The sequence below is a fragment of the Giraffa tippelskirchi genome, chromosome 14 (genome assembly GCF_054371585.1).
Source record: "Giraffa tippelskirchi isolate mGirTip1 chromosome 14, T2T-mGirTip1v1.2.pri, whole genome shotgun sequence".
Classification (NCBI taxonomy): Eukaryota; Metazoa; Chordata; class Mammalia; order Artiodactyla; family Giraffidae; genus Giraffa; species Giraffa tippelskirchi.
Window position 1 is genome coordinate 36,468,365 of NC_137288.1, and position 27,151 is coordinate 36,495,515.

The window sequence follows — 27,151 nt, forward strand, 5'->3', positions numbered from 1 at the left end:
AATAATAAAAAATTCCATGACAGATGTGCAAGCTCTGTTCCTGATATGGATATCACAGTGTCCAATCACCAGGATAACACACACACTAAAATTTGCACATTATACTATGGTAAACATGTAGTAAATGACATACTCCATTTGCACATAGGCAGGTATCAGTGGAAATCAGGACACTAAGAACTTGCTCACCTAATCCAAATATCCTGGCTTTTGTATATATATTAAATGGCCACTTGTAACATATCTGACCTATGTTTTACTTGTGAATTTTTCTTTCTATCTTTTGAGCACAAACCTTTAATTCTTCAGTAATATAAACCATACGTGAACACTGGCAATTTAAACAAGGGCAAAAAAAAGAGCAAGGGCAGAGAAATATTATGCTCTTTGGAACAGGGTGATCGAATCGACATGTGATCAGCAACTGATTCTCCAAACTGCTCATGTGAAAAATCAGAACAGAGAGAAGGACACTTGTCTTTATTCCCAGTGAGTAACTTGCGGGCTATGTTCCACAACGACGGAACCAATAACAAGCTCAGTATCATATCAGCCTCAACTGTATCTCACGTGCAGAGTGCAAAGGTTTTGTAGACCGGAGTTTCAACAAGGTGTCAGTTACTAGGGTAATGTTGAATCTGCTGGTGTGGACAGTATCTGACACTGGTAGAGGAGCAACTGAATTTGGAAGGAGGAGGTGGCATGCAAGTGTCTATGTTTTAGGGGTGCCCCTCTGTGAGCATGCCCTTATGAAGCAACATCAGAGCCAAGCAGACCACAGAGACATCCATAGATGAGGACACCACTCAACCGCCTGGTGCAGAGAGAACTAAGGATCTGCTGGAACTAATGCTGCCTTTCTTGGGAAGGGCTGGTTAAGTGCATTGCTAATATTCTCAGCCATTAATTCTGTTAATTTTAATGTGAAAAACAGAAGTGACAGCAACTGAAACACTGAATCTTGGCCACGGAGGTAGGCCTTATTTGCTTTGATTTCTTCCTAAGTATCTTTCACTATCAGCAATTTGTTAGTAAAAATGACATCTCTATCACCTAATAAAATTTGGCAACATCACAGTAATAAATATGGAGGAAAAAATATGCCGTGGTTGACTACTATAAAAACAACTGCAAGTATTTTTTTCTAATCCCCAGGAATGTAATTTCCACTCATTTCTGTCAATTTTTAAGACATAATTTAAGGGAATGTCAAAAGTTAACATTGATGAGGATGATCCCTTGTGAAAATCACTGTCATTCTTACCCTGAATACAGAAGATTCCCCCCGACACCCAGATTTTCTACAATCAGCCAGTGGGTTAAAGGGACTCCCCACGTTGTGCTCTGTAATATGAAGTTAAGATGGACATGGTTTTTGTTCCCTCATCTTCCCACAATGTGCATGCGCTTACGAACCTGCTTTACGAAACAGAGCCTGCTGAAACCACAGCGGTCCTCCGGCATGAGGGTGGCCAAGGTACATGGAATGCAACTCAAATACCCAACTCCCAGACTCTCGGCTAAACACTGAGAACAGTTGTAAGATGCAGTATCCCTTTTTCAAAGTAGTTCCACTCCCCCAAATATGAAGAATGCACTGAATTCACCTGAGGGTGGGGGGGAAACCGAATCATGGAACACCCAGGACAATTCTAAAGGACTAGTTCAGAGTCAAATGCAATTACAGAGATCGTGACTCATAGGAAAAAACTTGTTTGGAAAAATGTCAACACTTCAGCCTTATAGAGTCCCTTTGGTCATCAATGACACTTTAAAAAAGAAACGGCCAACCTATGCAGAGTCAGAAGTCAGAATGCAATGGTGTCATCAATAAAGGGCTATGATTATTTCCCCACAATCTCAATATCCAGTAACTGTATTAGAGTAAATAGACTGGACCGATATTTACATCATCAACCCATTTCGGTGTGTTTGCATACACAGCATTTTACTTGTTTGCTCTGAATTTTAGGGCATCTTTTTTCATACTTGCTCTTAGAAGCCACACACAAAGCTCTGAAATCCTCTGGGCCTATGGCTCTCTGTTGTCCAACTGATCTTACAGTCTCAGGTGTCAAGAGGCTTCAACCAGACTGCTGGGCAAGAGGCCCACACTGCAATTTCAGGTAGAAAAGACATTTCACTACGATGTGTGTACCATGTCCAAGGCAGATCCAGGTAATCTGCCCATCTCTGAAAAGAGTCAAAAGGGAGGAAAGAGAATAAGGACAGTGAAGTTCATTAATGGTATACCTCCTTTAATAGCTCTTGTGATATGAGTAAATACAAGGAATCATACACTTAAATCAGATTCCCTTTGCCAAATAGAATGTCAACACTTATGGTGAAAGCAGATCCAAAGGAGTCAACTGTGGGAACCCTCGCTGGAATGGTTTACCTGCAGAAGAATGCATCACCACCTCAAAACTGCTTTTACTGATCTTTTCTACATCTCCATTTCTGGTTACCATGAAGTAATTAAATTGTCCTTTTCCTAGCTACACCTGTTTTTTTTGTTTTTTTTTTTTAAGCAACAAATTGGGAGGGAGCGACCTGTATACACACGCGTAGAAATTTTCCAGGAGTTGCGAATGGCAACTGAATATGCAAAAGACATGCTGCTGAGCCCCTCGGCTGGGATGCGATCTCAGCTCTCCCAGAAACGCCAGAAAACAATATGAGATAGAGAAAAGAGCCTCTGTTCCAAACTAAAATAAATTATCACGGGATAGACCCCGGAGTGACTCAATGTGTTGTTGATGATGCTGTTTGGCTTTTCCGTAGTGGAAAAGGGATACTGCACCTTTCACTCGGCTTTTATCGCACAACCAGGCAAGCGACACAGAGTTTAGAAGGCCCTATGCAGTCGTCGTGGCAGAAGGCCCCACAGCCTTTGCACACAATCATGGCTTTCAGCCGGCAAGAGCATTTCAGTTCCAATTCGTCCGCGTTGCTGCTGTCGGCAAAGTTCTGAACGGGCATCTGGGCGTTCTGAGCGGGCAGGCCCGCGGTGGGACTGGAGCCACTTCCCAAAACCCCAATGGACTTTTCAATGGCAGACGTGGCCCTTCTGAAGCTTGTGCTCCCGAAGTGGATGGTTGGATAGTTTCCACAGAGCTGCTGTTGTTGCTGCACCTGCATTTTCTGTGCAGCTAATTGGGTAAAAGGCTTTTGCGGCTCGGAAAGCAAATAGGAAGAGAAATCGGCATTTTTCAGCGCAAAGGCCTTCAACTGTTCTTTCATCTCATTCTGGTCATAGGAAACTTGTTTCATGCCCAGTTCGCAGCTGCTGCTCAAACCTTCCTCAAAAGAAAGAGGTTCCGATTTTATATTGCTACATATGCCCGTGGACTGTGGCCAACTGAGTCTCTTAGTGGTTTCCATGGTAACCGGCGGTTGTTTTTGCTCGGAGGGGACTTCTGGGTTAGGAAGCGGCGGAGGTAGCGGAGGTGGCGGTGGCGGGGGCGGCGGAGGCAGAGCCAAGGGGGGAGGGGGTGGGGGTGGGGGCGGCGGGAGATGCACCAGGGCCTTGTGCGGCATTCCGTGCGGGGTCCCCCCGACGTCATCACCTTCTTTAATGGGCACGTTGGGGGGTACCATGTTGGCTAACCTCAGCTGGTGAGGCGCCGGGGAAAGGCCAACCTCCCCCAGTCCCTTCTGTTCAAGGTGCCTGTTGAAGGCAAACGCGTTACAGGCTGCTGGGGGCTTGGCAGAGGCCGGTAACAGAGCTGCGGGAGGAAGGGGGCCCCTGGGTGTCAGAGGCATTTGGTAAAACTGCTGTCTGTGGGAGGTCCCGGGGTCGGGATGGAAGCCCCCATTCTTGTCGACGTGAAACAGGGTCTGCTGGAAGCTACAAGAGGGGAGCAGCCGCTTGTGCTGTTTGACCTCAGGGCTGTGCGCAATCCTGCTCTGTGCAGGGTGTTTGTTCAGCCACTCCTGCTTCAGAGGCTGGCTGTGTGCCAGCGCACTCAGGCCAGACCCGAGAACACAGGGCCCCCCTTTCACTTCGGGGTCCGCCAGCAGTTTCCCCGGCTCGCATTTCACTTGCGTGTGGTCCCCCACGGTCCTGGCCACCCTCTTCTTGGGGTGGTTCTCTCGCTTCCTCATTTGGAGCGGTGCCAGGGCTCCGGCCAAGTAGCCCTTCCCATCTGGATTGGGCGAGCTGAGGGGCATTTCCACCACGTTCCTCTCCGGGGCTGCTTTACCCACTGAGGTAGTCGGAAGAGGCAGGGGGAGCCTGTTGATCTCCAGCTTGGCTCCCAGTCTGGGCTGCGGCAACACTTTCTCCAGAGGCAGGTTGCCCTGGAGTAACTGTGTGACGAGGGGGTTGTTGGCCTCCACCGAGGACAGACGGCAGCTGGAGCTCCCAGCGCTGGGCACCCGCTTCAGGTTGTCTGTGGCCAAAGAGGCGGCCTCCTCCAGGGGCCCGGAGGCCGGGGCCTTCACCGTCTGCGGCGGCTGCGCACTCGGGGCTGCCTCGGCGGCCGGAGCAGGCAGCTCGGCGCCGGGGAAGTCTTCGGTGTCCATCCTGAAGCCCTTGTCCACGTCATGAGGTTCGGACTTCACGGGGAGCGTGACGCTTGTGATGAGATTCCGGGACTGAAGTTCCGCCACGTGCGAGTAGCTGGCGTGCTCAGTCTTGATGGACTTGGGACAGCTCTGCTCTAGATAGTCCTTCTGTTTGCCGGAAGCCGGGTGGCTGGGTGGAGGCTGGCCCGTGCTCCGCATCCCGTCCTCGCTCCAGCAGATCCGGCTGCCCGGGTTGTATGGATGGCTACAGGTGGTGTCAGCTTCACTCTTGAACGCGGCTGAGCCATGCGCCTGCTCAGCAAAGCTGTGACTCGGGGGGGCCCCCTCTTTTAACTTATCGGGAACGACCAGGAGTCCCTCGCGAAGACCCGGACAAGTGGCCTTTATTGTCTGACTGTCTTGCTCGGCCGCGGAAGCTGTGATGAAACTGGAACCGTGATCTCCACCTTCAGGGGCCACCGGCTCAGGCCTGCTGATGACAGACACCTGCGGACAGGCCACAGGTGGCCCGGCTGCCTCCGTCCTTCCAGCCCGGGTCTGGAGCTCCAAGCCAGCTTCCGCGCTCTCCAGGGAAACCGTCAGAGACAGGGTGGAGGTCAGCGTGGTGCTGTGGTCCACGATGACTTTACACGGGATCGATCGGTTTATGGCTGCAGGTGTAAAGCTGCCCAGAGTTGGCTGAGGTTTCCCAGAAGGGTCTCCCCTGTTCCGAGTTCCTGAAGTTTTGTCCAGGCTTTCGGTGCTTAACTTGGGAGGGCTATCATAAGAGCTGATGGTCAGCATGCTTCCAGAAAGCACTGCCACGGGTGGACGTGCCACCAGGGCGTCGGTGACTGCAATGGGGTCCCTACAGCCGAGGGTGGCTCTCACAGTGGTGCCCATGGGCATAGAGGCCAGTTCTTCGCTCCCAGGCATGGCTATCTTCTCAGAAGAGTATCTGCTATTCATTCCCGTTGGGGGCATCAAGACAGAGCTAGTGGAGAGATGGTTGGGCAAGTTGCTTCCAATCGAGGGAGCTGGCATGGAGGTGTACTGAGCAGAGAGGAGACTGCCAGCACTGCTGCTGGGTACCAGTGCCAGCTGGTCATCGCAGGGGCTGGCGGAGCCTGAGCCCTCCGAGGGGGCGGGGAGAGGGGTGCTCTCCATACATTTTGGTATAATGGCTATGCATGGGGTGTCCGTTCCCTGGATGGTTTTTAACATGCTTATGTTACAAGCAGAAATTGTAGCGTTTGCACTGTCAACAGACATTAGGACGGAGGATTTATCAACAGGATTCACAAAGGGATGCTCTTTAATTGCTCCCGACAGAGCGGTGCTGCAGACAGACACGGGGACAGGATTTTTATTAAAAAGCATGGGCACACTGCTATTTTCAGAAGAGGTAGATGAAACCATTTTCTCAGATAAGTGTGACACGGGTGTGTTTTCGTCAGGACTATGCACAGATAAGTCCGTGGCGGTCTCTGGAAGTTTTGTCGGGTTGAGAGGCTGCTGTAGAACCGTAGTGGTGTCCCGGAGGTGTGCGGCTTTGTTGCTGGGAGATCGGCAGTTCGGGTTGACAATGATGACTCCAGGTGAGCCTTCAATTTTTGTTTCAGGGGCAGGAGAGACGATGTCTAAGCTTGGAGGCCCTTCCTTTGGGCCGAGTGGGGGAGGCCCCCGAGGCTCTTTCGGGTTCTGGAAGAGGTGGGCTCGCGCTTGATGCTTAGCAAAGAGCTTGGCCTTCGTCTGCTCTTTGATGTGCGCCAGGGTCCGGGCCTTCCCGCCCTCTCCGGGGCTCCCCATGGCACCTGAGACGATGCTAGCTGCAGCCGCCACAGCCGCGGCCGCTGCCGCCTCGCGCTGGGCCCTGGCTTGCTGGGCTCGGGCTTTGATGTCTGCCAGGGTCCGGGCTCCCGTGTTCCTCCCGCTACTGATCGAGGTGCTGGAAGACGCGCGAGCCTCTGGTTTGGAGACGGGTTGGCTCTTGATGATAAAGGGTGGCCCGATTTTGGAAAGCTGGATCTACAGGAAAGGGGGTGGGGCGGAAATGAAAAGATAAAGTAAGCATAAGGAGCACAGAAGAGGCGCATGTGCACATGATTCCAGAGGAGCATAGGAATGCAAGGGCAGGGAATAATCGCATCTTTTAAGGGGCCAACACCTAAATCCAGGAATGGGCTTTTGGGGGTAAAAAAAGCATCAATAAACACAGAACGAATGTAAAAATTAAAAACTTCAACCTCTGTTTTAATCTACAAAACATCAAACAGTGACTTCATTTGGCATGGAAATGAAACATATTAAAGCATCATATGAATGGAAAGGAAACCCAGGCTTCTTCAAATGAGGTGAACTAAAAAATAGTTAGCTTTCAACTTATCTTCCTGGCTGGCATGAAAAAGTGGGACCTTGACTCTGAATTTACTGGTCTTAATTTGACATAAAGGAGAAAGCCCCAAGGAAGGCTCAAGACTAGAATTCTCAGCTGTGATCCCAGGCTGTGTACTTCAGTTTCTCCAACAACCTCCCAAGTCAAAGACTGTAGATTTTATGTGGTCCCATACCACCTAGCATGCTGCCTTATACGTATAATAAGCACACAATATGAGTTTGTAAATTCAGTTGTAAAATGAGCCTGGCTATTTCCGGTCTGTTTCCTTCACAGAGCTGTTATAAAGAGGGAATGAGACTTTTTTGTGAGAGTGCTCTGCCTTCCAAAGAGATTTTGTTACTAGCAGTATGTTTTATTGAAAGCAAGGGCTACTCTAGTTTTCTGCCTCCAAAATAACATGGGGTGGGCAGTTTATTTTGGAAGTCCACAGTGTGCTGAATTTCATACATGTCCCAACACACACTATTCACTTACTCATGCTAACTGAGACACACATATGTGTGTGCTCAGTTGCTAAGTCATGTCTGACTCTTTGCAACCCCATGGAATGTAGTCTGCCAGGATCCTCTCTGTCCATGGGATTTTCTAGGCAAGAATACTGGAGTGGGCTGCCATTTCCTCCTCCAAGAGATCTTCCCAATCCAGGGATCAAACTTGCGTCTCCTACTTGGCAGGCGGATTCTTTACCACTGAGCCACCAAGGAAGCCCAAGAGATGCACAGTTATCACCGAATTCATGCAGCCTAAGACCTAACAGCCAATATCCCAAAGCAATGGCCTGTGATTTACCAGCCACTGAGAATATTCACAGAGTCACAGATTTGTGGAGCTGGAAAGGATCTAGTTAAAGCCCTTAATGTACAGTTGCAAACACTGAGCCTCTGGAGATAGGCTGCTCTGGGTTCATCTAACCAGAGCATGATGGAGACTTTCAGCTCCCTGTTCTCTCCTGTTGACATGTACTATGCTTCCTTTTATTCTGTCTTCTAGAAAAAAAGATTTTTCCTAGAAAACTTACATCTCTCTTCTTAACATTTGTGCACTTACATATGTTGACATTATAAACATGTGACACATGCTACAAGGTCATTTCAACTTGGAATTATCCTTTAGAACTCTGGAAGGTGGAATTATCTTCCTGAGCTCTCATTTGTCATTTTCAAACATGTGCTGGTTCTCTTCTAATCCAAAGGCTCCAAAGAAAGATAAATTTAGAAAAGGATTTCAGCTTTTCAAGTACTTCCCTTCATTTAAAAAATTAGAAACATCAAGCCTAACAAACAACAAATTTATCTAACTAATCCACGTATGTTTACATAAAGGTATGTATCACTTTGAAAAACAGCTTTTGACAAAAAACAGGATACTTCAATGTATTATATACTTGTATATATGTATATACTTAAATATATTATACTTAAAAGTATTTCCTAGGGGAAGCATGCTTATATTTGTCTTTGCTTCATAAATTAAAATGCATAGCACGGTTTTAATGGGAGCTTAATGTTCATCTTTTATATCTCTAGAATCTTATTTAATAGGGACTGATTCATTACATAGAATAACTACAATCACACCCTTAAAAGTCAACCTTAGGGAGATTATGAGTCCCTATTACAAGTAGATGTCAGAGCAGAATAAAATAAAAAGACATGAAGAAAAACAAAGGCTGAGTTTGTTTATAATTCTTTGATTCAATCTTAATTTTCAGTTTACTTAGGCAGATTCAATTATATAAAAGGTTTGTTTTCTGAGAGTTAAAATCTACCTGGGAATCAAAATAAAAAGTATAATTAGGAATGTTTGTCTACAGGCTTTATTATTTTGTGAAGTCAAATACTTCTTAACTATCTTGGAAATAAAACAGTAGCATTTGTATACATGTATATCTATGGCATTTTCCTCTGGGTTTGCAAAGCAATTTCATTTATTCAAGAAATATTTAATGAGGGTCTTTCAGGAGCCAGGCCCTCTCTGCTGGGCAGTGTGGTGTGTGAGGTGTTCAATGTTTGTTGGCAAATGAATGAAGGGACAATACACACCTTCATTTATTGAGTGCATGCCTCTGACTTGATCACCACTGTCTCTAGTTCTGCTAACTTTTATAGAATGCTGAATTAACCTTCAAATTTATGTAGATCTCTGTCCTACATCTTGGAGTCCCCCAAAGGCCATGTATTTGAGTGGCCTGTGGGCTCCTCCAGGTCCAGTTCTCCCTCTTCACTTTTTTTCCCTTAAATGCCCAGGTCTAAATATATACATGTATCTAAACGTACTGTATGAACTCAATGCAGTCTGAAAAAGAATCACTTAGTATCAGACTGGTGCTGGGAGTATTGGATTATAACCGTGACATTTATTTTTGAAAAATGAAGTATCTGAATAAGAAAAGCCTATCTATGGAATTTTTCCTTTAAAAAAAAAGTACCATACCTTGAGAGGTGGGACCCTTGGCTCCTCTCTTGGGGGCGGCTCTTTCTCAGGTGGGCTGCTGGACGAGATGTTCCGTCCAGCAGATGACAGGTCATCGTCTATCCTAGCCCTCTTCTCCTTACAAATCCCGAAGCCGTGATGCTCTGCAGTTTTCCTCTTTGATATTTCAGATTCTCTGCTTTCATTTCTTACCCCATCTGGGGACTTGGAGGGCTCTGACAACTTGGAAGAATGTGAGTTCTCCAGCCGATTCTGTGAGCTCCCCTGCTTATGCATTTTATTTCTAGAGCCTTCTGAAAATGAAGCCTTATCTATCGAGGAGATGTATTGTTTGTCCTGTAGTTTAGCTAATGGGACCTCATTTCCCTTACTGTCTGTCTCTTCAGAAAAGACGGGTAAGTCCAATGGTGAAGACATCCCTTTCTTTTCTGCTCTTTGCAGGACATTGTGATTTTTCACTTTTATCATTTCTGTAGAAGGAAGTTCCGGAATCGAAGTGGGATAGGATTTCTCCGTTTCAACGTGTGATTTACCAGGCTGCTGATTCAGGGTGTTACTGTGCAATTCTTCTGATGAATACACTTCAGGAGCAATTGAAGAAGAAGCCATTTTGATGGGTTCAGGAGCATTTGACAGAATCTTCTGTTGAGAGGTAACACCCTCTCCCAAGGGCTTGGCAGGAGCAGAACCTTCGTCTTTCTGCGGGGAGGATTCTTCGGATACGGAAGTGGACTTTCTTTGTTGATGCGCCATTCTTTCATTCATGGAAGAACTGGAAACTGGAGATGTTTCTGAAGGAAGTGGCAAACTGGATATAAAAGTGGTCTCGGGTGTGAGAAGCATGGAAGACACTGAAGAAGTTTCTGATGTCAAAGGTAAATCAGACATGGGCGAAGTTTCTGATGTTAAAGGTAAATTTGATACTGGGGATGCTTCCGATGTCAAAGGTAAATTGGACATCAAAGATGCTTCTGATGTCTCAGGTGAGGTGGATACTGGAGAGATTTCTGACAGCAAAGATGCATGAAGGTTTTCATCAGTGGTATTTCTCTGATTATATTTGTCCACATTTTCAGTGCTGGACACCTCAGAACAAAACGTTGTCTCCAGGGAGGTTGGGGTACACGACTCTTCCGAAGTGGACTGGTTTTCCCCCCCTGGGGATGTCAGACTAGTACAGGCTCCCTCCGGGCTCTCAGAAGAGAAGGACGTTTCAGAGACGCAGGCGTTTTCAGAAAGCTGCTCATCAGGCTCGCTCTGCAACTCCATATCCACGGCAATTCCTTCACCTGGAAATTGGCCTTCTAGGGACGATGACCCTGTTTTAATTTTTGGAGTGTTGGTCTCTAGTGCAGTTTCTGGCTCTTTATGTTCTGTGTCACTAATATGAGTCACGGATAAAGTGGAAGGAATGAGGGGGTCACAGACTTCCAGCTGATCAATGACAACCGACATCTCTTCCTGGGGAGATTCTGATTTCTCTTCCACATTAACTTCGATAGGAGGCAAAGTTTCCAAAACATCATTCATCATAACACAAGATTCCACGTGATCTTCAGGAGGTGCTATTTGTGGCTCTTCATGAGAGGTTACTGGACTTTCCGACTCCTCAGAAAATTCAGGTATTGTCTTGTGATTCTCATCCTGGCACTCACAGATGCTGGTCTCAACCTCTTCTGCAATCTCCTCCTGAATCACGGATTCTTCAGGGATCAAGATGTCCTCTGATTCTGACTCTGTCATTACATCTTTACCTACATCTACCATAGGACAAAGCGTAGCACAGAATTCAGGCTCTGGAGAAGTTGGGCTTTTCATGCTTTTTGGCTGTTGTTCTTTCAAGGGAGTCTGTGCAGAAAGACTGGGAAGGCCAGGGGTCCCACACGAAGAACTACTTTCAGCTCCATCAATGTTTGGTCCAGATGTGAGCTTTACAGAGTCCTCTCTTGACATTCCCAACCTGAACAGAAATTAGAAGTACTAAATTATTGTTCAACCACAAAACATGAAAGGTACAACTTGGATCTCTCATAGCATTCATATAGCATTCATAGAAGTAAGTGCATCAAATTAATTTTATTATTACTAAGTAACATGCTTAGCCTAGTTATCATAAACTAGTTTATGATGGCTTAGGTTTTCTACTCCTTTTATGTGCTCAATTGCTCAGTTGTTTCCAACTCTTTGCGACCCCATGGACTGCAGCCCGTCAGGCTCCTCTGTCCATGGTATTCCTCAGGCAAGAATACTGGAGTGGGTTGTCATTTCCTTCTCCACGGGATCTTCCTAACCCAGGGATAGAACCTGCATCTCCTGCACTGGCAGGCAATTCTTTACCACTGAGCCACGTGGGAAGACTGCTTCTATAATCATAACTAAAATAAACTCTGCATGCATTTTCACTCGGTCATGTCTGACTCTGCAACTCCATGGACTTCAGCCTGCCAGGTTCCTCTCTCTATGGGATTCTCCAGGTAAGAATACTGGAGTGGGTTGCCATTTCCTCCTCCAGGGGATCTTCCTGACCCAGGGATTGAATTCGTGTCTCCTACAGCTCCTGCTTTGGCAGGCAGATTCTTTACCACTGAGCCACCTGGGAAGCCCCAAAACAAACTTTTGGTTTTTAAAAAAGTATTGATTTTTATTCTATAAGCAAGAAAATATCAACCTTACCAAGTATTAGTAATAAGAAAATTGCATAGTACAAAAGATTAAAAAAATATGGGCTGAAAGGCAAAAGAATATATAAAAATCTAAAGTTTATACTCAGAAAGTAGACATATATCCTTATAGTAGGAAATCTCATAGCCCTCAAAAGATGCAACATAACCAAATAATTAAAATAAATGGAAGATGGGTATGTTGTAAAATTCTGTAACTGAAATGACTTCCAAAGATTAAGTTCCCTTAACCCAATGTAAAAGATGTCCATCACCTTATTTTAGTATCTAAATGTCTAACCTAAGATATGATGGAAATTTCATTAAAGAATAATACATATGGTTGAGGTCATCAAAGTTGATTCCACTAGATTACATCTGTGTGAGGCCAGACATTTCAGTTCTTTCATGTAGATCTCTTACAGTAAAAATATTCCATAAAAAGATAGTACAGAATATCAAGAAATAGCCCAGCCTAATGTTCAGATCATAAGACAAAGTTCATCAGAATTACAATTCATAATATTGTAAATCACTATTTCCTATCATACTAAGTTACAATGTTAGCATCAGATGGTAGGGAAATATGCTGTTCTAAATGAAGTTAAATTAGAGTGCAGGCAATTACAAGGATGAGCAGGAGAGAGAATATTCCCAGAGGAAGAAACATATTTGAGTGAGGAAATAGAGCTGTAACAGGAAAATACCTCAGTGAAATCTTCTTCAACCTTTTACTTAAATTAAATCCTCAAAATAAAAAGGAAGTAAGAAAGAATGTGCTTTTTGGGTATTTGATCATTGCCTTCTTCACTAAAATTCAGAAAGCTGAAAAAGAAAGATAGAGGATACTTCCTTCATAATTAGTCTCTCTTCTTTCAACTTTCCCTAAGATGGGTTCAAATTAAACCACAATTTATATTATACTAAGAAGGAAAGAATAACATAACTACACAATAGATGAATTTAGAACAGAAAAATCAGCTAGATATAAGGTCTCCTGGGGCCAGATCAAGCAGAGATATCACTGATACTAGATTAGATAGAGAACATACAGAACCTACCCACCAGCAGCCAAATTTCAGTTAGATGATTGACAAGGATATTATTAAATATATACTATAATTTTGAGCTAGCATATTCATAGCATCTCCATAAGTAATTAAAACAAATTTAAGACAGTACTGTATTAAAAATCCTCAAGGAAATCAACCCTGAATATTCATTGGAAGGACTGATGCTGAAGCTGAAGCTCCAATACTTTGGCCACCTGATGTGAAGAGCTAACTCACTGGAAAAGAACCTGATGCTAGGAAAAACTGAGGGCAAAAGAAGAAAGGGGTGGCAGAGGATGAGATGGTTGGATGGCACCACTGACTCAATGGACACAAGATTGAGCAAACTCCAGGAGATGCTGAAGGACAGGGAAGCGTGGTGTGCTGCAGTCCATGAGGTCGCAAAGAGTCAGACATGACTTAGCGGCTGAACAACAACCCTGGATTAAAGACAGAGTAAGCCAGTAAGAACCAAAATAAAGATCACAAAGGGCAGAAAACTAAATCAGATAGATCTTAACTAAAGGTGAGTGTCAATGGTAACGTTCTTGGGAAAACTTAGAGCAATGAAAAGGCACATCGTGTCAGTCAACTGAAAATTATCTGATGGGAGGAAAATATCCCTCCTGTATTGAGGGAATACAGGTCATCTCAGAGTAAGAAAATCAGAAGGGCAGTCAATGAAATGTCCAAAATGCATCAGCCATCCAGTATATAATCAAAGATCAGAAAAGATAAACAAGAAGTCCAGGGAGGTAATGGGACAGAAACTCTGTGGATAAAGTACAGCAAGGAAAGGGTCAATTAAACAAAAGAACTGTTGTATTCAGAACTCAGTGATGCTGCGGGGGAGTCATGTTTACTCACAGCATTGTAGCTATCACCTGCCAGGGCAGGGGTCTTTAACCTGATATTCATGAGAGCCTACGGAGCCCCCAAATTTCATGCCAAAAATTGTAGATGTGTGAATTTTTTTGAGAAGGATTTGCAGGATTAAGGCCCTGAGAAAATTACTTAACCATACTGTGTACACCTGGGGAAATGAGTTTCACTGCCTCTCGGTTTCCTAAACCCTTTCTTTAAATAAGAGTACTAATGGTATCCATTATTATCTATTATCTATGGTTTTTCCAGTAGTCGTGTGTGGATGTGAGAGTTGGACAGTGAAGAAAGCTGAGTGCCGAAGAATTGATGCTTTTGGACTGTGGTGTTGGAGAAGACTCTTGAGAGTCCCTTGGACTGTAAGGAGATCCAATCAATCCATCCTAAAGGAGATCAATCCTGGGTGTTCACTGGAAGGACTGATGTTGAAGCTGAAACTCCAATTATTTGGCCACCTCATGTGAGGAGTTGACTCATTGGAAAGAACCCTAATGCTGGGTAGGATTGGGGGCAGGAGGAGAAGGGGACGACAGAGGATGAGATGGTTGGATGGCATCAGCGACTCGATGGACATGGGTTTGGGTAGACTCCGGGAGTTGGTGATGGACAGGGAAGCCTGGCGTGCTACAGTTCATGGGGTCGCAAAGAGTTGGACACGACTGAGCGACTGAACTGAACTGAACTGAATAATGGTATCCACCTTATAAGACTGTTGGGAAGATTAAGTGAGAGGATATTTGCAAAGCTCCTAGAAACCTATTAGAGCCTGAGTATGCTCAGTGATTATTTGCTGACTGAGGAAAAGTCTCTGTATGGTCTTACCACACGGGCTGTCTGGCACAGTGTGTGTGGCACAAAGGCAATGCTTGATGAAGACTGAGTTGATAAAAGAACAGGCCCAACATGCAACAAAAACGAAGGAAAGGTTCTTCGGAGGTGACTAACTTGCTTATGCTTCTTCCATTACTGACAAGAGTGCTCCTAACACTACCTTTGTCAGAAAAGACAAGGAAGGCAGGGTTCTTAATCTTGCTGGACACATCAGCATGATGGAGAAGCATCCAAAAATACAGATTCCAGGGTTCAACTCCTGGAGATCCCCAATCAGTATGTCTGGGGTGGCTGTCCTAAATCTGTATCTAATCTGTTTTTTTAATTTGATTAATTTATTTATGGTTGCACTGGGTCCTCGTTGCTGTGTGCGGGCTCACTCCAGCTTTGGCAAGCGGGGGCTACTCTGTTAGGGGGCCCGGGCTTCTCACTGCGGTGGCTTCTCCTGTTGGGGAACACAGGCTCTCGGTGCATGGGCTTCCTTAGATGTAACATGTGGGCGCAATAGTTGTAGCACAGGGGCTTAGTTGCCCTGCGGCATGTGGAATCTTCCCTGCCTAGGGATTGAACCTGTGTCCCCTGCATTGGCAGGTAGATTCTTAACCACTGGGCCACCAGAAAAGTCTTGTATCTAGTTTTAAAAGCTGCAATGAGGACTGTGATGCCAGCAGGCTTGAGTAACAGTGCTAGTAATGATATAAGAAGGCTGATAACTAGCCTGCCACCATTTTAATTTTTGAGAAAGGAGATTACAGCCTTTTAGTTTTGCTTAAATATGTATATGCATCCGAGGTCTCAGGGCAGCAACTGAAAAGGAGCCTTCCTCCTCTTGAGGATGGCTACTTAGGACAATTCCACAGGGATAAGGAGCACTCATGTGAGACTCCCTCTGACATTTTTCCTCATTTACAGGGGAGTTTTGTGAAATTAGATCAAATGGTACAAGTTGTATTGCCTACAATCACCTTAGTGTCTTCTATACAAAATACCACTTTCAAGCATCAGTTGTGTTTGTGAGAATTAAAGCACAAATTCTTCTACCTAAGATGATCTAAAGTGAGTGAAAGTCACTCAGTCATGTCTGACTCTTTGCGACCTTATGGACTGTATATACAGTCCATGGAATTCTCCAGGCCAGAATACTGGAGTGGGTTGCCATTTCCTTCTTCAGGGGATCTTCCCGACCCAGGGACAGAACTTGGGTTTCCTACATGCAAGCAGTCTCCTGGCTTGCAGGTGGATTCTTTACTGATTGAGCCACCAGGGAAGTCCATATATCACATGAATGGAGCTATACTCAATATCCTATGATAATCCATAATGGAAAAGAATATAAAAAAGAATGTATAATATATATTTATTATACATACATACACTGAATCACCGCTATAGAGCAGAAATTGTAATAACACTGTAAATCAACAATTCATGAGTAAAAAAAAGGTTTTTTTTTAAAAAAGTGGTTATACAGAAAGAAGAAAATGGATAGAGCAATAGATAGTACTTCAGGCTTTCCTTAAAATAAGGACTAAACAAATGTATACTCAGAGTTAACATTTTTGGAAAAATGTGAGAAATAAATATGTGTCTAAGGCTGCTTATCTCTAATGATTCATTAATGAAAATACTTAGACTAAAAAAATAGGAGATTTTTACTAAAATCCAGTTAAGAAAGACAAAATTGACTTCTCTGGAATTTCATGTGCTATTTTCAGTCCAAAATGAATTTTCATGGACAAGTTATAACCCCCTGAAAATGCATTTTTAAAAAAATTTAAGTGCCGATATGCCACTATAATTTTACCTGCAATTTCTTACACTGAGGGACTACTGCCTTTTATCACAGGTTTATTAAGTTTTACAGCACATGAGTGTGCTATGTGAAGCAAGAGAATTACATTTTCATTTCCTTCTAAGAGAAATGAGAAAAAAATGCTCTAGTACTTACTTTTCTCCATAAAACCTTTCAAAGAATTTTTCTTTCCAAGGTTCTGTTTTCTTTTCCTTCTCAATTTCTTGCCTTATCCGTAATTGCATTTCTGGAGTAAACTCTCCTAGAAAGAAAATGCTTAGATATTGAGGAAAAGCTGTCATATCTTTTTCCAATTAATAAAGAAAATATGTAAGTAATTTGAGTAAACGTTTATGAATGCTGAAAAGTAAAAGGTTGAGTGCTAATGATATTTCTATGGCTTCTCTTTTTATGAACATCACTCACACAGACAGACTCGAAAGCATTTAGTAAATGTACTGTATACTAGAGGCGGTAAATGAAACTGTGTATATTCAGTATCCTTGATGGAACCAGTCTGGTGAAAGAAAAAGCACACAGTTGAGTATAATAATACAAGGCAGAAAGCCCTATATAGGCCATAAGTAAGAATATTCATAAATGTAGGGAAAGCACTTAGCTCTGCCTAAATCTATTAAGGAAGGCCATCTACAGAACCTGATTCTTGAGTTAGCCTTTGAAAGATGACCAAGCTTTCATAAGGTCATTAGCTCACAAGGCACAAAGATATGAATATATATATTTACGTTCTTTTAAGAGGCCAATTGTGAGTAAAACATGGGATGAAATGGAATAGGAAAGATAGGCTGTGGTCAATTACCCAATATATGTTTTAAAGAGAGTCCTAAATTTTTTCTGTATGAGACTGAGGGAGGTCCTGGCGGTGTTCTGTGAGGGAGGAAAATGGCCAAATAAGCAACTTAGAAACTGGCAGGAAGGCTACAAGGTAGCACAGATGAGAGATGGAAATTACAGTCAGGCCAACATCTTGAGAATGTTGAAGAAGATGCAGATTCAAAAACTCAAGTAACAGTTCCTAACCAGATGGACCTGGGGAGAAAGGAGAGGGACAAAGATATCACTACGGTTTCAAAGTGAGGACCTGTGAGAAAAGGGATGACCTTAGCAGACAGAAGGCAGAAGAATTGGTAGACGTTTAAAGGGAAGAGAACTTAATGCTGGCATTTTGGTTTTAAGGGGCTTGATGCTAGGAAGACCCTGCAGACTTGTGGAAAGGAGCGCTAAGGACTGGGAAAGAGTAGCTGAAGACAATTTTGGACGCTTTCGGCTTATGGGCCGTAGCTGGAATCCTGGTGCTGAATGAGGCTGCTCAGAGTACATGAAGAGTTATAAAAGCGAAGAGCAAGGGAAGAGAATGGTGGAGGCATCACCGTTACCGGCAGATGAAAGAACAGGAGCTCCTGAAGGAAGCTGAGAAACGGCTCTCTGAAAGGTACCCGGGACACAACTTAAGATACATTATGAATGTCTAACCGAGATGGCTTCAACCGGTCTGGTGAAAGAAAAAGCACACAGTTGACTATAATAATGTAGAAAACCCTGTAAAAAGTCACAAGAATAAATGTAGTGAAAGTACAGAAAGGGAAAGCACTTAATTCTGCCTAAGTCAATTAGGGAAGACCATGCAGAGAACCTGATTCTTGAGTTAGCTTTTGAAAAGTGACCAAGCTTTCATAAAGTAATTAGTTCACAAGGCACAGAGATATGAATATGTAATGGATGGGGTAGAAAACAAGTGAGATATTGGAGAAGGAACATGAAAGGTAGGACAGAGGAAAGGAAACTGGACTTTAAAATCAGAAAGCAATTCGTATTCTCTAGAACGAACTGTGTACGGGCCACGCCCAGCCATAACAATGTGCATGGGGAAGGGAGTAAAACTGTGGTTAACACTGGATATTTTCTAGTCTTTCAAGAAGGTTGGTGACTACCGGAAGGATAAGGCAAAGTGTGGCTTCAGGGGAAGACAATATTAAAAGAAGATTCTTCAGAGTCTTAGGCATTAAGAAAATATATACCAAACAGATAATTAAATGATTATTCCAAAGAATATCTTGCTATATCAAAATGTTATTATGTTCCAGATAATGCCATGCTTTCTTCAAAAATCCTGGACATCAAAATTGCGAAGTATAATAAGAGAATTAATGAAGTCATTTGAAATAGGATGTGAGTTTTAATTCAAGTATACTTCAGTGGGGAAAATGACTTGGGAATCAGAGAAGAGTGCAAATCTCAGAACAGTATGTGTACTCAAATCTGTCAAATAATAATGGAAAATAGAAATTTACCTTCTGCCAGTCGCTGTTTCCAGCCTTGTGCTGCATATGCAAAGAATTCATTATTTAGAGCTGAAGTACTGAGGCGTAAAATTCCATCACTTCCCATCTAGGAAATAAGCCGACAAAAACAAGATTCCATCAAGAATAATTCAAAGCAAAAGTATGCAGGAAAGAAGCGAAAACTGAGAGTATGTGTGTGTGAGAGAGAAACAGCAAGGTAGGAAGCAGGGAGGAAAGGAAGGAATTTAACAAAGATGAATCTCCTAGTAGGAAAACTGCACTGTTTACAGTGACTATTATAATGACTAAATACAACAATTTAAAGGAAATCTGTATTAGGCATTTCCATTATCAGTGGTGAGTATAACAAATATATGTGGTTTAATCAAAGAAGTTTTATATCTTTATCATTTTAATGTGCTTTAAGTGGTACCAAATTGAAAATCAAGACGTGCACACTTTTAAATTGAGTTTTTTAAAATTGAATTTTCTAATTTTTTTGTGAAAGCTAAGGAAATCTAGTCTGATCACTTGGATTCTTCCACTGTCTGAGGTTTAGACAACAGAAAGTTCTGGAGCATATTAAAACATACCTACACTCTCACACATACCTCTCCCTCTATTCTTCTCACCTCTCTGGATACACACAGAAAACAGGTATAAAAACTTTAAAATCAGTATATGCTATATGCTACTAATGTTTTCCCTCAAATATTTTTAAAATTCATGTATAGAAGAGATTCAGAGAAGCATCACCAAACTGGATGCTTTTTTTAACTTTCCAACTATTTACAACAGCTTTTCTGGGTATATATTCTGCCTGCTGAGATGGGATAAAAAGAACTAGTGTGTCCTTGGCTGACTTTGTAAGTAGCTGTGGAGTGAAGAGACAACATATAAAAAGTTAAACCATGCCAAAAATTAGGTGAGTGGGAATTAAGGGCAAAAAAAAGAAGTTAGGGAAGATATCTAGGTGGACCTGAGCAGTTGGGAAGAACTTGATGCCAGAGGTGAAATGGGTTAGGGTCTTGGGAGATTAACAGGACTGGGACAGGATGGTTTTATATAAAGCATATAGCACAGAGTGTAGACTGTGTTGTGGACGCAGGATGTTGCAATCAGTAACTGGACGGTTCATGAAGAGGTGAAGATGTTTTAGCCTGCTACTCAAAGGCTTGGCAAACTGTAGCTCCAGTTACATTTTCAAAGATTTCTTTTTATTCTCACAAACACACTCGTATCCTAAGCTCTAAGAAGTCTCTGCCATCTGAAAACACACTCAGATTTCTTATCCCCATGTTTTCGTTCATTTTTTGTCTTCTTTACACTCCTTTCCACCCAGAGACGGAGAAGGCAATGGCACCCCACTCCAGTATTCTTGCTTGGAAAATCCCATGGAAGGAGGAACCTGGTGGGCTGCTGTCTCTGGGGTTGCACAGAGTCGGACACGACTGAAGGGACTTACAGCAGCAGCAGCAGCCACCCACAGAAATGCTGTCCCTCTTTGAAAATTTAACTCAAATCATGACTTCATGAATGTGTCAACTAAACCATCATTCAGTAGCAAAGGAGAAAACTGGGTCTAAAACTAAATCTTACACTAGCTACTCTAAATGGAATCTCTAGTTGTTCAGTCGCTCAGTCGTGTATGACTCTTTGCAACCCTATGGACTGCAGGACCAGGCTCCTCTGTCCTTCACTATCTTGGAATTTGCGTAAACTCATGTCCATGGAGTCAGTGATATCATCCAAATATCTCATGCTCTGGTGCCGTTTTTCCTCCTGACCTAAATGGAATAATGGTCAAAAAAACCAGAGAAGAGAGGCACTGAACAGATGTGACATAAGCTGAATGCTGCCATCACGACAGCCACAGATTAGAGATCTTGAATTTCCTTACCTAAGATACTGATAACCACACTAAAATATTTAATCCACTTGGAAAATTTCACACAAGACTGTTCCCTCATGGATTCACCATTTCCTCCCAGTGATTTCACCTTCATCCAATAGATACTTATTGCATGTGTGCATGCTCAGTTGCTTCAGTCGTGTCTGACTCCTGTGACCCCATGGACTGTAGCCCCCCTGGCTCCTTTGTTCATGGAATTCTCCAGGCAAATATACTGGAGTGGGTTGCCATTTCCTCCTCTAAAGGATCTTCCCGACCCAGGGATCGAACCAGCATCTTCTGTGTCTCTTGTATTGGCAGGTGGTTTCTTTACCACTAGCAACACCTGGGAAGCCCAGATACTTATTAAGTCACTTATATGAACCTATGTACCTGGCACTTGTCTGGGTGCAGGCAATACAGCAGCAGTAAAAGGAAAAGCCTCTACTTTCATGCTCTGAATATACTCCACATACAGCAGATGCTTCTGGTCCCTGTATCTCTCCCACCCACCTGGGCTCAGCACAGTTGTGATGTCTGGTGACACTGCCATGCCAGTCCCCACCTCAGGGTCTCACCACAGGCCCAAGATGGGAGTGGATAAATGTCCTCGCCTTCCCGCTTTCTGATTGGACAATTCTAGGACACTACCTTCTGGGATGCGGTTATGAACTGAACCAAAGGATGCCATTTGGTGCTGTGTCCCCAACAGTTAAAATGAGTAGGTGGAAGGCAAGTGCCTTGAAGAGAAAAATGAAGTGGTTTACTGTGAGGTGCATTTATGGAAGGCACAGTGAACAAAGTTAGATTTTCTACATTTGAGCACATGCATGTGCTGAACAATTCGGAGTCCATGTACAATGCTTGTTATATTGCAGGTACTCCATAAATGTTTATTGCACTCTCCTTGCTTTGTGTAAGTGAAAGATTTAAAACTGAACTCCAGTAGCTAACATGCAGGATTTTAGTTTGGTATATTTTGCCAGGCCAGGGGCATGACAAGTTATTAATTGACATTTCAGCATAATTTTAAGACACAAAGAAATACCAGATCCAGATTAGCTCTGACAGAGTCTCAAGATTTCAGCACATGAAAATGCATGACAGTGTGAAACAACCACATTCAACAATATGGAAGCTAGCCCTGGAGAAAACTGTTTTTCTTTTAAAAACAGAAAAATAATATTAATGGCCAGGCTTCCAGCCTGTATGAGACAGCACAATTAAACACGAGGGCTGAATTTGACTTAGGAAATACGTGCCAATAAAACTTTTAAAATACACTATTAATTTTATGGCCTTTAAGAAATACTGTCCAAAAGACATGGCATTTTAATGAGCTAGAACAATAAACGTTTCTGAAAGGTTTACTTATTTATCACTGAGCTATAAATTCTTGTGTTTTTTTTTTCTGATTACCCACAATAGAAACATTCATTCTATGTAACTTTCTTACAATGAAGAATCTAAAGAAGTTATTGATAAGTTATGTTTCATTTTTAATTAGAAGGAGAAAAACTCTGTGTGCTCATTGCTATGAAGGAAAATAAGTGTGAGGAAGAAAATCTTATTATTTGTGGAGACATCCTTTCACGAAGATTTAAGTCTTGATTGGTGAGTATATCATTTGCCTTTGGGGTTGATTACATTAACATACATTTTATGGGATGTTTGTCAGTGGAATTCAAAGGATTAAAAAGTTGTTGCTACTTACAAGCCATCAAATGTTTGAAGTTCAATTAATACTGTTCTACAAGAGAATATATCTTGGGCTAATAATAATCTTTTGCACATCTAATAGATTATTTATCCCTTTTTCTAATTTGGGATTTCCTGCAAGTGATTTCGGCTTCCCAGGTGGTGCTAGTGGTAAAGAACCCGCCTGCCGATGCAGGAGACATGAAAGATGAAGGTTTGATCCCTGGGTCGGGAAGATCCCCTGGAGGAGGGCACTGCAACCTGCTCCAGTATTCTTGCCTGGAGAATCCCATGGACGGAGGCACCTGGACGGCTACAGTCCACAGGGTGGCAAAGAGTTGGACATGACTGAAGTGACTTAGCATGCAAGTGATTTGGAATGGATGACACGTAGGCTGCTTAGATGAACAGTGAGAAATGTGCTGTAGAGTCAGAAAGTGGCTAAATCCTAACAGGGCATCTAGACAGACCAAGCAGTTTGGAATCTGTTCTACAGGTAGTGGGGAGGGAGCCATTCGAAACAAAGTCAAAACAATGAAAACGTTCATGCTGAGTGTGTGCAGGGAAGCACACTGTCAATCTGTCAATGTAGATGGTGTGTCCAGGATGGGCCTCTCTGCTCATTGCTGATCAAGGACACTGGAGCCGACACTTGAATGAGTGAAGGAGAAGCCACCAGCCATCGGGGGAGCGTGTGCTCAGTTGACGGATGTACTTGCAGAGGCCCTCAGGTGGGGCTTGCGAGGAGGCCCTAAGAGCTGGAGAGACCTTAATAGAGGAAGGAACAGGGGCTGAAAGACCAGAATCATACTGGGCCTGGCAGCCCACTGAGAAGACTGGATTGTCCCTCCTGAGTGAGCTGGAGAGCCTCTGGGGGATTTGGGCCCAACAATGAAAAGCTCTGACATTTCAAATGGAGAGCTCTGACTGCTGTGTTTAAAAAAGACTTCAGAGCTGCCCAGTAGCAATATAAATACTGGGTCACATCTGTGATTTTAATTTTTCTAATAATCACACTGAAAGAAGTAAAAAGAAACATGAAACTCATTCTAATAACACAGTTTTAATCCAACCTATCCAAAATGTTCTTTCAAGATATAATCAATATGAGACATTGTTAATGAGCTATTTCTCATTCTCTCTGTATACTAATTCTTTGATGTCCACTATGTATTTTTAGAACATATCTCAGTTTAGATAACCCATATTTCTAAAGCTTCACAGTCACTGCTGGCTAGCAGCTACTGCTGTGGAGAGCACAGTTTTAGAAGACAAGAGACTCACCAGGCACATGAGGATGTAGTTATTGAGATAATCCAGATGGTAGCTGCACTAGGTTGACAGCTCAGAGGTGGTGAGAAAGGTTGGGTTCTGATTATATTCGGAAGGTTGAGCCAATAGTACTTGATGACGGACTGGATGTGTGGTATGAGAGAAAGTGAGCAGGCAAGGATGATGCCAAAGACTTCTGGCCTTGGCAATTAAAATTATGAATTGCTATTTATTGCAATGGAAAAAAATGGGAGGAGGAGGTTTAGTTTGGAACCAATTAAGGTTGAGATGCTGATTATAATTCCAAATTGAGGTCTTATACCTATCATTCTGCATATAGTGTAAAGAATGCCCTGGACAAAGGCAGGACTAGAAACATGGACTTCTGTCAAGAAGTAACAAGAGAAGGCCAAGGAACAAATGATGAAAAGTGTTGAGAGTGCTCAGCAACAGGAGTAAAGATGGATGACATGCAGGAGAAGTATGGGAATCAGAAATGATGGGGTTGGGTGAGCATGTATTGGGTGATGAATGAGCTAAAGGCTTGAAAGATGATTCCCAAGAAGAAGGCTTGGCTAATTTGGTGGATGCTGGAAAGAGACATTAAGACAGGAAAAATCACAAGAGGGGAGCAGTGTCTCAGACAAAGAAATGATGGGATTTTCTTTGGATATGCTAATATAAGGGTATGGAGAAGGCAACCAAGTAAAGGTGATCTAATCAATACTGGAAACTCAGGGAAGAAGCTCACTGGTGAGGAAGGAATCAAGCATAGCAAATTTGTCATTAGTAGCAAAGAAAGTGTAATTGAAAACATAGATATGAATGAGAACACCCAAGAAGAGCTAACCAAAAGAGAAGATGGTGTAAAGCAGAGCCCTGAGGAACACCAACACAGAAGGAATGGGCAGAAGTAAAACCTGCTAGGAAGACTGAGAAAAATCAGTCACAGGTGGGAAGAAAATAAAAGCAGATGGCATCACAGCTGAAAGAAAAGAGTTTTCAGAAGATGAGCTGTACTGTGTATGTACTAATATCTACTGAGCCATATGGGATTACTTAGGTCAACACCATGTATAGTACACTATACTAGCTGTTATGTCCGATAAAACAATCAATAGGGTCTTTAGAGCAAAGACAACCCAGTCAGTGAGAGACCAACCAGGAATCTAATGCAACAGCAAAAGAGGAATGAGGCAGACAGACTATAAGCAATTATTACTAACCCTCTTATACCTTGGAACAAGCATCCAGTGCCCTTGTATTCTATACTCTAGGAAGAATTAAAGTTGGGGAATTCATCCTCTCTAAATGGTAATTTTTCATTTTTTACCTTACCATTAAGTATGATTCAGATGGCTCAGGAGGCTCTCTACAAGTATGGCTCAAGTTTTATCCATAAGAGAAAATATAATTCTTTAAGCATAAAGTTAGACATAAAAAATGAAAGAGGGCTGCTGAGAGAGATGGATTAGTAAGGGAGAGAGAATCAATGGTATACTAAAGACAATTTGGCCAATAATTTTTGAATGCTATTTCTAAAACTGCTTTAAGACAACATTTCCTAAAGTGTACTTTGCAAAACAGGGATTTTTCAAATGAGGAATTATAATTTTAATGGGTAATCTATCTAAAAGGAAATTGATTCTACTATCCAATAAATATAGCCTATACTTACTAAATATGATTGAATGATTTTCTTTACTGCATGTATTCTTGAATATGTTAGGATTTATTTTAAAGCATCATGCAGTATTTCCAAAACTTTTAAACCTTGCAATCCTCTTCTAGAAGGATTATCAATATCTCATGGAACAAAAACAAGTGTTCTCCAAAATGCAGTTTGGGAGATGATGTACTGGGTTGGCCAAAGAGTTCATTCAGGTTTTTCTATAATACTATCTTATGGGGAAAAAAATACCATCTTAAGGAAAAAAAACGGAATGAACTTTTGGCCAGCTCAATATTAAAAGCTGTGAAAGTGTCATTGTCAGAAGCAGTCAAATGAGATAAACCTACCACAGTGAATTTGCACACACTAAGTACTAAATCCTTGTTAAGCAAAATGAATGAAAATTTCTAAGATCTGGACATGGGATAATTTTCTATCCATTGCAAAAATCAAATATCCATAATAAATAAAAAAAGTAAAAACAATAAAGGATGATGCTATAAGTCTAAACAACCTCAATTTCAAAGCCCACTGCAAGAAACAATTATTTCACGTTACTTTTAAAAGTTATATCAAAGTATGTGTGTGCGTACTCAGTTGCTTCAGTCATATTGGACTCTTCATGACCCTGTGGACTGTAGCCCACCAGGCTCCGCTGTCCATGGGATTCTCCAGGCAAGAATACTGGAGTGGTTTACCATGCCCTCCTCCAGGGGATTTTCCTGACCTAGGGATGAAATCCACATCTTCTGCACCTCCTGCTTGCAGGTGGATTCTTTACCACTGAACCACCAGGGAAGCCCATATCAAAGTATAAATGCATATAACAACTTTTCTTTAAGTACACAGAAACTGTTATTATAAAATTGTAATCAAGACTATCTGGAACTATATGGATGTCAAAGAAAAAAATGCAACAACATTTTCATCTTTCCTCCACCTAATTTTTAAAAAATGTGCATGGAATTAAGCTAACGTGAACAAAAAGAAATCTCGGAAAATATTACCAAAGGAATCAACATTTAGATGGAAAAGCGGAAGGCTTTTTTGTCATCACTGTCATAATGGGCCATTAAAATTAGTTTTATAATAAAAGCCTCTCTTCTGAGTCAAGCTGATTGCTTTTCTTCCTACTACTCGCTCCTCAGGAAATCCCTGCTGAATGCTACGATGGAAACTACAAGGTAAGCAGTTGAGTGGGGAAGAATTTGGGAAGTGGAAGATCCACTTTACTGCGGGTGATGGCAGGTGTAACTGTTAACTAGAATAAAGCTCCTGAGGCAGAGGTGTGAGTAACATTTAATTATTAAATGAGATGTGCGAGTATGTAAACTGCCAAGGGGTTTGAAAACAAAAGAAGATTATAAGATGACAAAATAACGACTAGTCTTGTGGGAGTAGAGTCTCACCTTCTCATTAAAAAATACATGTAAACATACATGTGGGTGAGGAAGATTCCCTGGGGAAGGGAATAGCTACCCACTCCAGTGTTCTTGCCTGGAGAATTTCATGGACAGAGGAGCCTGGCAGGGTACGGTCCATGGAGTTGCAAAGAGTTGGATATGCCTGAGCGACTAACACTTGCACTTTTTTTTCATATATCTATATAATCATGTATAACTATGTGTGTGTAATAAAGTTTTCTTCATTTTCTTTATCTAGAAACACTCTTTAACAATCCGATGACTTGGCTAAGATAAGAATTGCCTTTGGAATGAAATCTCTTGCACCTCCCAAGAGACCTGTTCACCAGACACC

At 42.6% G+C, this 27,151-nt stretch overlaps 1 protein-coding gene across 31 annotated transcripts in view; it reads right to left on the minus strand.

Annotated features, from left to right (window-relative positions):
• Window positions 1–1,927: 1,927 nt before the first annotated feature.
• Window positions 1,928–27,151, minus strand: part of ASXL3 (ASXL transcriptional regulator 3) — a 186,652-nt gene continuing 161,428 nt past the window's right edge. For 24 of the 31 annotated variants that reach the window (XM_081562546.1, XM_081562539.1, XM_081562559.1 and 21 more), the window contains 4 exons: window positions 18,870–18,966; window positions 16,714–16,819; window positions 9,341–11,300; window positions 2,242–6,537 (listed from right to left, as the gene is read on the minus strand). In XM_081562546.1, coding sequence (XP_081418672.1) covers window positions 2,818–6,537; window positions 9,341–11,300; window positions 16,714–16,819; window positions 18,870–18,966 — 5,883 coding nt within the window. In that variant the 3' untranslated portion in view covers window positions 2,242–2,817. Of the gene's footprint in view, window positions 2,194–2,241; window positions 6,538–9,340; window positions 11,301–16,713; window positions 16,820–18,869; window positions 18,967–27,151 lie in introns of those variants that run through there. The other 7 variants (XM_081562548.1, XM_081562540.1, XM_081562569.1 and 4 more) reach the window with 1 other exon arrangement.